The sequence below is a fragment of the Tupaia chinensis genome, unplaced genomic scaffold (assembly GCF_000334495.1).
Source record: "Tupaia chinensis unplaced genomic scaffold, TupChi_1.0 Scaffold144378_1, whole genome shotgun sequence".
Taxonomy (NCBI): domain Eukaryota; kingdom Metazoa; phylum Chordata; class Mammalia; order Scandentia; family Tupaiidae; genus Tupaia; species Tupaia belangeri.
Window position 1 is genome coordinate 4,075,854 of NW_006204238.1, and position 10,881 is coordinate 4,086,734.

The 10,881-nt window shown below is 42.3% G+C and overlaps 1 protein-coding gene and 1 non-coding gene across 2 annotated transcripts; both read left to right on the forward strand.

The window, feature by feature from the left end:
- Window positions 1-3,760: 3,760 nt before the first annotated feature.
- Window positions 3,761-6,317, forward strand: RPL37 (ribosomal protein L37). The gene is made up of 4 exons (XM_006166977.3): window positions 3,761-3,911; window positions 4,506-4,641; window positions 4,857-4,941; window positions 6,199-6,317. The coding sequence occupies exons 1-4, from the start codon at window positions 3,909-3,911 to the stop codon at window positions 6,266-6,268; spliced, it is 294 nt and encodes a 97-aa protein (XP_006167039.1). The 5' UTR covers window positions 3,761-3,908; the 3' UTR covers window positions 6,269-6,317.
- On the forward strand, window positions 6,041-6,120 carry LOC114005758 (small nucleolar RNA SNORD72). Its single transcript, XR_003547585.1, has one exon. It is a non-coding gene; the product is annotated as a small nucleolar RNA SNORD72 (small nucleolar RNA).
- Window positions 6,318-10,881: the final 4,564 nt, after the last annotated feature.

Consider the following 10,881-nt stretch of genomic DNA (forward strand, 5'->3'; position numbering starts at 1 on the left):
ATCTTCTGTTGTGGTTCGATCTTCCCGATTAAATTCTGGCATATAATATTCAACTCCAGACTTGTCCCTATGATTAAGTTGGTCATTTTCTTAGTTTTTGAACTCTTAGTTCTGTGTGTCTGTATTTAATTTTCCTAGTATAGCACTCCTTTGAGAACTTCTTGGAGATCTAGTCTGCTGCTGGTAAATTCTTTCAGGACTTGTTTATCTGAGAATGTTCTTGTCTTTGTTTTTTTTTTTTTTTCCCATATGAAGAATAATCTTGCCAGGTATACTATTCTTGGTTGAAATTGCTTTTTCCTTAACACTTTGAATATATTTTCCCATTATTTCCTTGCTTGTACTGTTTCTGATGAGAGGTTTGCTATTAGCCTAATGTAATATCCTTTGTAGGTAACTTGCTGTTTTTCCCTTGCCAATTTTAGAATCTTGTCTTTGTCTGTGGTTTTGGTCAATCTGGCTATAATGTGTCTTGGAGAAGATCTTCTTGGGTTGATTCTATTTGGGGTCCTTTTTATTTCTTGAGACTGGATTTTTGAGTGCCTCACTAGTTTTGGAAAGTTTTCTTGTAGGATTTCGTGGAATAGATGATCAATTCCCTTATGAGTCTCTTCACCTTCTGGAATACCAATTATATGGATGTTTGGACACTTGATGGTATCTAGTATTTCTTGTATATTATTCTAAAATTTTCTGGCAATTTTCTCAGTCTTTGTGGTAGATTTTTCTAGGCCAGAAATTTTCTCTTCTACGTCTGAGATTCTATTTTCTGTATGATCTAGTCTGTTTTTAATACTTTCAAGGGAGATTTTGACTTCCTGAATTATAGCCTTCATTTCTAACAGGTCCATTTGATTCTTTTTTAAAGTGTGTAATTCCTCTTTTAGATCTTGCAAGAATTTCCTCAACTCCTGGATTCATCAGCTCCTTTCTCCTTTCTTTCACAGTTTGTTGTCTCTCTTCTTTTACATCTCTGTTAGCTTCATCATTATAAATACTCTAAATTCTTTATTAGACATTTCCATGATTTCCACTGAACTGTCTGTGGATGAGGAGGGGTTATTCTTTTCCCTTGAAGTAGAGGTATTTCCTGGCTTTCCCATATTTCTTGTGGCCCTGCAGTGGTTTCTAGTCATCTGATGGATGGTGTGTTTCTTCCTAATTTTTGAAGTTCAATCTGAGTATTAAGGAGTGTGAGAAGGAGGTAATCTGGAATCTATTTGCCATTCCATTTTTGTCCCTTTGTGCAGCAGATTCAGTGGATATTGAGGAATATGTTAACCCTAATAGTATTTGGATGTTTAGCTATGGTTCCCTTAGATCCAGCTAGAGACAGAGTGAATGGAGATTGAGAACCAGAGTGATGCTATAAAAGAAAAAGAAAAAGAAAAGGAGGGAGGGAGAGAAGGAGAGAGGGAGAGAGAGAGAAAGAGAGAGAGAGACAACAACAAAGAAACAGAGAGAAAAAGAAGGAAAAAATATTTTAAAAAGTTTTTTTAAAAAGCAAATAATAGAAATCACTAGTTCTCAGGAGCCATGGAGGAATCTTCTTCTGAAGGCCTGTCCCTTGCCTCTCCTGGAAGGAAGGTAGAAAGGGGATTATTAGCAAGATAAAGGCAGGGTTGAAAGCTGAGAAAATACTTTACCTTAAAAAATTTCCAGAATCAGCAGTTAGCATAATGGCTATGTCACTGGACTCCCACGTAGTCGACTGCGGTTCGTGTCCTGGACCCGGTGGCTTAAAACTCACGCTGGGCGCTTGTGCGTGCGTGCCCAAGATCCGGAGAGCAGAATGGAGGAGAAGGGATTGCGGCGTTACCATCCCCCCTGGGGGGTGATTTCTCGCTTTCTGTCTCTCTGTCTCTCTCTGTCTGTCTGGCGAGTGCATGCGCCCCATAGCAAAAACCTCTCCAAAAAAAAATTTTTTTTTTAAAAGGAAAAATTATGAAAAAATGAAAAGCGAGAGACAGAGATAGAAGGCTAGAGGGGCTCCCTATCACTTGATTTTGTGGGCTGGAGGCTGAATTCCTGCATAGCTTATCTCTAGAATTTACTCACCCCACCCCCATTCCTGCAATTTTATACCTCTTAATTAAATGTGTGTTGCTGGAAGCTATTTAATTTAAGATAACTTGTTACAACAGCACAAGGACACTGATGCAACACTTAATTTATAAAGTGTCCCCTGAATTGAAGTTTGGTTTGATCACTTAAATGTTTGCCTTTTCTTTCTCACCTGCCACACAAACTCCTCCCCACTGCTCCTAGCACTTCCCGGATGACAGGGACTATGTCCTCTTACTGTTTTTATTCCCAGCTCCTAGAAAAGTGCCTAATACTTATTAAGCAATAATAATAACCAACTTGTTTAAAGTGAACCTCTGATTCCTTATGTTCATCTTGTTCTGCTAGCAGTTAGCTGATTGCTAAAGTTTTGCAGTTGATAGATTAAGTAGATGATAAGATCGTTTAGGATTGGTTTTCCTTTTTAATTCTTAAATGTTTAAATATTTTCTTGTTTTGTGAGAGTGGGAGGTTTTTTGAGTAAGAGGTTAGAAGTGCAGTAACAATTATAAAGGTAGTCTGGAAACCACCGATTTCAAAACTATCTTGACAACGTGGACTTTTTTTTTTTTTTTGAGGGATTTTCGCTATGGGGTGCATGTGCTTGCCAGATAGATAAGGAGAGAGAGACAGAAAACAAGAAATCAATTCGTCGGCAGCCCTGTACCCCCGCACCCTCCCGCTCCCATGGCCACGCAGGATCCCTTCTCCGTTCTCCCCTCTGGATCTTGGGCACGCACCCAACACGTCCCAGTGTAAGGTTTTATTTTGTTGTTGTTGTTTTTTGGGGGTGCATAAACTACAACGCTGGTCTAGCAACGTAACCAATTACGCCATCTGCTGGTCCTTGAAAGCGTTTTTTAGAGTACAAGCTTCCAAGCCCTATCCGAAGCTGTTGCATTAGTCTTTTCTTGACAGTAAGGTGCTACAACTATACTTAGGGGGCTGCAAAACTGATCTATAACACAATTCTATTTGAAGTCTATTTTACTAGTTTGTCACCAAATTATTACAGTATAAAAACCGCGATTTAAAACAAAACACAACAAAAACAAGACAACAATTTGCCTGTGCCTTTCCCTTTAGATTCTAAGCTCCGGGGACCAGCAGTTAGCATAATGGCTGTGTCGCTGAACTCCCATGTTTTCGACCGCGTTTGAGTCTCAGACGGTGACTTAAACTCAGGCCACGCGTGTGTGCATGCGTGCCCAAGATCCCGAGAGGAGAATGGAGGAGAAGAGATTGTGGCGTAGCCATCCCCACTGGGAGGTGATTCCTCGTTTTCTGTCTCTCTGTCTCTGTCTCTCTGGCGAGCACACGCGCCCTGTAGAAAAAAAACTCTCCCAAAAAAAAGGTTCTAAGCTCCGGTCTCTTGAAGGCCATTCCATGCCTCTGCATTCCTAGAGACCTCTCATAGTGACAGCGAGAAGCTTCCGGGCCGTAGTAAGAGAAACCTGGACGGGCTGGCTCGAATTTCAGCCCCATGGACCACTACCCTCACGCCGAGGACACCAAGTCGGTGCGGCTCGAAGATTGGAAGACGCGATTTGCAAACACGTGAAAGTCGTCAGCAGCAGGAGCAGCAGCAGCAGGAAGAGCTGTGATCAGGACTAAACGCGGATCAAGGCCAACGCGGGCCCAGAACCGACTCTAGTACCACGACTAGAGAGCTCTGAGCCCGGCTTTGCATCCTTCTCTAGACTCCGCCCTCAAAGCGGCTACGGACGCTTGAGACCGGTGCACCACACTCTGCAGGAAGTACTGTCCTGGGCGGAAGCTTTTGGGAGTAACTTAGCGGAAGTGCCCTTGCTTCCGGTCTCTTTGGTCTCAGCTACGGAAGGGAGATGGTGAGTTGTGTAGCCGCGTCTTCGAATCGCGTTCCATCCTCGTCCGTTGTGCCTTGCTGCTTGCTACCCGTGGGGGATCGGCAAGGTTCTGGATAAAGGGAGCGAGTGGGCAGGAAAGGAACTGCTGTTGGCCTTGGAGAACCGCTCCAGAGTGGTGCCCGGCGGGCTGAGCCCCTACTCGGGAGATGGAGCGGCGCTGCGTCCCTTGCTTCGGTTTGCCCATTGGGTACCCCACGCTGCCCTGCCAGCGCATGGCAGCTGGGGGGAAAAGATTGGGAGCGTTTGCTCAGTGTAACAGCAGAGGAATTGGTGGTAGTGTCGGGCAGGAGTGTTAAGGCCTTGGAGTGTTTAGGAGAAACACGCCTTTTCTACCTTTACACAAAAATGTAGATTTCAGAATACTGCAGCTCCTTAGGAGGTATGTAGAGGATGTGACGTGCTGGCGCTGACTTGGCATTTGTTTAAAAAATTGGAACTCTCCCCAGTTTTATGTTCTTATTTAATTGCGTTTAAACCTTTTCAGTAGGTGTCCCAGAAACGCCAGAATACGTTTAGAAACGGCCAAAGTGTTGACTTTATTTTTTTAATGTGCAGACGAAGGGAACGTCATCGTTTGGGAAGCGTCGCAATAAGACGCACACGTTGTGCCGCCGCTGTGGTTCTAAGGCCTATCACCTTCAGAAGTCGACCTGTGGCAAATGTGGCTACCCTGCAAAGCGCAAGAGAAAGTGTAAGCGTTGTTTTCCGAGTGGGCTGTGTTGTTTGTGTAACACCTAAAGGGCATGGGGATCCCCGTATGGCTTTGAGTATTATTTGATGCCTAACATTAAACAATTGTGTATCATTTGCCCATGAAATGGCATAAAACCCAGTCACCTACAAAGTGCCTGTGTTGGTGGGAGAGAGGGACGACCATGGACTCTTAACGTAACCTTGTGTTTTTAGATAACTGGAGTGCCAAGGCTAAAAGGCGCAATACCACTGGGACTGGTCGAATGAGGCACCTAAAAATTGTATACCGCAGATTCAGGTACAGTTTTTATGTTTAAATCATTATTGCCCTATGGGCTTCTATAAGACCCTAATGTGCGCTGGTGTAAAAAGGTTGTACTACCCTCATGATTGGTAGGGTTGAGATATTAGGAAGTGTTTTTTTCTTTTTTTTCCATAACCTGAAGATCAGTTCATCGGGTTTTTGTTAATAGTCTTTCAGTGAGCAGTAGTACAAGTTAAATGTGTGAAGCATTGTTTGAGCTAGAATCCCCAGAACGTAATGCAATTCATTTGAATTGATACTGAATTTGTCGAGGTAGTAAGTGTGTGAATGCAATCTGTAGGTGGGCTTATGTGGTTGAACCTTCATTTTTGTGCACTTTGGCAAGTCCTTTTTTAAAAGTGCCTTAGTATTATACCTTTGGGTTTTGTTTCTCAGTCTGGGCTTAAGAGTTTGTTAGACACACAGAATTTCTGCCCCAGCCAAGACTTAACTGAGAACTAAGGTTTTAATAGTAGCTTCTAAGAGATTAACCAGAGGCCTCAGTTGAGATTGAAAGTGACGCAGACTTCACTTTAAAGCCTGTGCTCCTTCCATTACTGTGTTCTAGTTCCCTGAGTCTCAACTACTGATACTTTGGGCAGGTAATTCTTTGTTGTGGGGAGTTTTACTGTGCAAAAACATTTTGTGCAATTTCTGGCCTCTACCTACTTAGTTCCCAGAGTATCCACGTTTTTTTAAAAAAAAAAAAGTTGTAAGACAGTTTGAGGCTTTGTAAACAATTAAGTGTATGTTCCTGTGCTTAAAACCACCTTTTGTGTTTTTTTGCAATTGTAAAATTGTGTGGGCTTAATGTCAAGTGGTCTCCTAGTATGTTACAAAAGTAGGAGTTATGAGCATGAACTGAAGCCATAGTTGAAGACTATTTAATCTTCCTGTGCCGCTTTAAAGGGAAACAATAGTATACCCTTTAAAAGATAGGTATAATTAATGAGTTAAAATAGTTAAGCTGTTTAACAGGTTCCTTGGGTCTCTTGACAAACAGTGAAAAAAAATACTGGTTATTGAGTATTTATTCTACTTGTAGTTAACTATCCTAAAATGGATATCTCTAAGCAGAATTGGATCAATTACCAGCTTATCTGTGATGTTGTAAATATAAATGTCTGAACATATGAATGCAATATTGATTTCAGCATTCAACTGAGATAAGCTCATTATAACTTGCTTGAAAAATAACAAAGTGCATGTATTGATGTTGGTGTAGTAACTTCTCGTTTTAATGTGGTGCAGGCATGGATTCCGTGAAGGAACAACACCCAAACCCAAGAGAGCAGCTGTTGCGGCATCCAGTTCATCTTAAGGATTTCAACGATTAGTCAGGCAATAAATGTTCTCGGTTAAAAAAAAAATCTGTGTGCTAAGGTATTTTTAATCAGACTTATTCGTGAATTACTATAGGTTTGGGGATAGAACAATGTGCTACAGATTTATTTTTTTCTTTATGAGAGTGTGCATGCTTGAGTCTGAGAGGAGCACTCCTTAGAGTCTGGTGTGCTACGGTCCTGTTCTTCCAGCCAGGTGCATCTTGGGTACCATATACACACCTGACATGTTTCAGTCTAACCCTGCCAGGAATTCGAACTGTGGTCACCAGGTGGGATCCAGCTTCTGTTGAGCAGCAGTAGCACGTTGCTACAGATGTCTTCTTAAGTCCTGGTGTGGTTCCAAGAGTCTAGTTGCCATTTTTTTCTGTGATCTGCTGTGCCTGTGTGTTCACTTGTAAACTGGGGGAGGGGCAGGAAATGATGGTATTTTTACATTGGCACAACCTAAAGTTGGTGATACTTGGGTTCAGAATTCTGAGATTGCTTCTCACCTATAGAAAAGGTATTTAGATAAGATTTTGGCTTCGTAAAGTGAAAGTCTAATAAGATTTCTAACTTCCAGCCTTGGTAATGATTAATTTGTGAATTAATTTGAGGTACCTAGTAAAACAGGTAAAACCCAGGTAATAGTAAGCATTGAGGCAAATTGACATTCAAGGTACATGGAATTGCTAAATCTAGGCTCAGAAAGAAGATTGGAATATAGTGAGAGGAGGGCAGTTCTGTAATAAATTAAGAAAGGCCTATGTTGGCCAGCAGGTAGCATAATTAAGGTACTGGACTCCCTCACGACTGATTGCAGTTCAAGTCCCTGCCCTGGTGGCTTGCTTTCACACTTTCCTTTTTCTGTCTCTGATGAATGCATGTGCCTTACAGCAAACGTTAAGAAGGAATAATTAATAGAACTTAATTTAAGAAAAGAAAGGCCTGTATTTTAGCAAATAAGACGGGTAAGCTCGGGCTGGCCCTATGACCTGGTGGTTAAGGGAACTGGATCCTAGGTGGATGAAAGTGCAGTTTGAATCCTGGCCCTGGTAACTTGAAAAACATGACAAGTGTTTGCGCATACCCGAAGTGTCAACAGGGTGGAAAAATGGAGAAGGAATTGCAGTGTAATCAGGCCCCATTGAGGGGTCTTGCTCTCCTTATCTCTGGCGAGCACATACACTCCAGCAAAAGAAAAACCGGGTGTACTTATCTGTCAGTGCCTTGTGGCCTTTGGCACAAAACAGGATTCAGTGAGAAATTACTTGTTTGCAGTGGTCATGATCCCCAAATGCATGGGCTCACAGAGCAGCTGAGCCACAGAGGCAGACTGGTTGACATATTTAGAACAGGGTGCAGCCTAAGTTGTGTTTTCTGTATATTTCCTTGCTAGTATGTACACCCTGTTTCCCACCCCTGCTCCCCATGCTGTGGTCCATTTTCGTCCATTTCTTACCATTAGCTTTCGGCCACATGTGTACACACACTGGGATTCAAACCTGTCAGCTGTGGGATCTAGATCTGGCCCAGTGCTTAAACAGAATGCTTAGTCCTGTCTTAAGTTATAGTTAATGTTCAGGTATCCATTATATTTTAAACTTTCCTTAGTGTTAAATAGAAGCTTGCAAAAATGTTTATATTATAGTTTCCTAAATATCCTATGTGCTCTCTTTGCCCTTTGGCCTCTACTTGAAATATCTTCTAATCCCCACTTTTTTTTAATATATTTGCCATAGGCCCAATGTGCTTACCCAAGAGAAAGTGAGAAAGCACCCCTCAAGGGAGATGGCTACACTCTGGGATGGCAGTCCCTTTTCCATCTCCATCTTGTCAGCATTTTGGGTACATGCCTAACATGTTCTTCAAGCCCCAGTCAGCCACGTGCGATTGCAGCCTCTGATGCACTGTGCTTAACCATTGTGCTATGGGGCTGGCTGGTAGCAGATTATTATACTCTGAAAATCATGAGGGGTCACCTTATGATTATACTAGTGGTAGTGGGGCTGGCTCTACAGAGAATATTGGAAACTTGAACCAGAGAGTAATTTCCAAGCCCATTTTTGTATAGTTTTCTGTTTTAGTGTATGTAAGGATTACATAAGATCTTATATATAAAAATAGCAGTGTCTAATGAAGCAAGCCTGAAAAATAGTAAGAAGGTGAATTTTAGGATGCCTTAGGGTAAGGGGGTGGTCGATTTATTTACTGGGGCAAAGGATACGAGATGGAGGTAATAAGGGGAAAATTTTAAAGTTTTGTTGAGGTGCCATAGGTCACCAGGACTAAGTGTCTAAAAAGCAGCTGAGTAAATGTTGCAGTTGTTCCTGGAAAGCCAGGAGTGGAGAGCTACATTTGGAAATAGGTAGTTTTGAGAGGGACTTGATTGGGTTGGAGTAGTGATAAGGCGAAGGGTCTTCAGAAGGTAGTAAAAAATGCTATTATGAAAAAAAATGTTGATTTTTTTTGGGGGGGCACTGGAATTCATACTTTAATTACATTTTTTCTACAAACAAGATCATGAGGTCTGGTGGGCATTCAGAAATAATGGTAAGAGAAAAGGATTTGGCTCTTTGGTGAACTTCAGTAACCATCCTTAACTCAGTAGTGGTTGAAACTATTTGAAGGTGTCAACTCCCTATCAATGCAGAAAGAAAAATAATAGTTTATTTTAACGTGTGTGGTACATCAACTGTGTACTGGCCACGTTAGAGATAACGTGTGACCAGAAACAGCCCTGCTCAGGATTTTAGGCATGCGTGCACGTGCACTTAGCGTTTCCATGCTGCCAGGTACACGACTTGAATTGCTTTAGTCGTGGGTGCGATGCAGCCACCTTAACCACCACACCCTGAGTTGATCTGAGTGTTATATGGATAAATGAGTCCTTCAGAAGTTCTTTTTTAAAAAGTCAACTGGGAAAACACACTATAAGGTGGTCCAGGTTCCTCAGGTTAGAACTGGTGGCAAATGGTATTTCATAACAGAACTATCTTGTGGGAACAAGAGGAAAGCAGAGAAGTATGGTTCAGCCACCTCAGAGTGAGGCAGGTGTAGTCAGAGCAGTAATATTTATGATCACTGTTAACAGGTCCTCAGGAGAAGCAGCTTCCCAAGGGGAGAGGTAGGAGGCAGGAAGCCTTAGAATTCTCACTAGGGTTGGCTCTGGGGAGATACCTCGAGGAACATACCTGTGTGAAGTACAGTACAGCACAGTGTATTTAGAACAACTTAATTTTGAAAAGAAGAAAACTAGGATGCAGAGGAACTATTTGTTAAAAGTAAATTTTATGGTAGTAAAAATTCTATCAGTAGTTAGATTTTTTTAATTAATAAAGATTAAACAATGAGTACTTCTACACAAATTTGTCTTCATTAAATGGAATCCATACTTACCTATAGTCTAGATATAAAACCACAGGGCTAATCATAGATTGTAAAATAGAGAAATCTAAAAATCTACTCATAATTTTCTAAAAAATATTTATGAGGGTGTGAATGCTCATCAGAGGGAAACCAAGGAAGCACTGCCTTTGGGAAATGGTCACAGTCCAATTCCTTCTTCATTTCTCTCTATAGGATTTTGGGCATGCATGCACATAGTCCTGGTATGTTTTCTCAAGCCATGCCAGCCATGTGCAATTCAGCCACCCTAACTACCAGGCAGTGGGCTGGCCCCACATATATAACTTGAGCTTTGAGTTAATTCATCCAAAAGGTGAATGTGCCATTGATTTTTTTTTTTTGAGACATTTTTGCTATACTGTATGTGCGTTTGCCAGAGAGACAGCAAGAAATCACCTTCCAAGGGAATGGCCATGCCACAATCCCTTCTCTATTCACCTCTTGGGATTTGGGGCATGCATACACATGTGCTCAATGTGACCCTGCCAGGGTCAGGACTACCCACTCAGTCAGCCACGAGGCATGCCTTAACTGCCTCACTACCTGCTGACCTGATTTAATACAACTTTTAACAAATTTGTACCATTATAAGATCCCTTTAGAAAGAGATTATTTTTAAAAATGTGAAAAAAGAGGGAACCAGTAGTTAGTGTAATGGGTATGTCGCTGGACTCCCATGTAGTCAACTGCGGTTCGCGTCCCGGACCCGGTGGCTTAAAACTCACGCCGGGCACATGTGCGTGCGTGCCCAAGATCCCGAGAGGAGAATGGAGGAGAAGGGATTGCGGCGTGACCATCCCCCCTGGAGGGTGATTTCTCGCTTTCTGTCTCTATGTCTCTGTCTGTCTGTCTGGCAAGCGCACGCGCCCTATAGTGAAAATCTCTCCAAAAAAATAGACAAAAAAAAAAAAAGTGAAAAAAGGGAACCAGCAGTTAGCGTAATGGCTATGTCACTGGACTCCCACGTAGTCGACCGTGGTTCGTGTCCCGGACCCGGTGGCTTAAAACTCACGCCGGGCGCGTGTGCGTGCGTGCCCAAGATCCCGAGAGGAGAATGGAGGAGAAGGGATTGCGGCGTGACCATCCCCCCTGGGGGGTGATTTCTCGCTTTCTGTCTCTGTCTCTCTCTGTCTGTCTGGTGAGCGCACGCGCCCTACAGTGAAAATCTCTCCAAAAAAAAAAATGTGAAAAAATATATATG

Excerpts from the sequence above, each read along its gene's own strand:
- RPL37 (XM_006166977.3), top strand. Across the intron at positions 4,642-4,856 it reads TGCAAAGCGCAAGAGAAAGT|ATAACTGGAGTGCCAAGGCT; the intron begins GTAAGCGTTGTT and ends TTGTGTTTTTAG. Across the intron at positions 4,942-6,198 it reads ATTGTATACCGCAGATTCAG|GCATGGATTCCGTGAAGGAA; the intron begins GTACAGTTTTTA and ends AATGTGGTGCAG.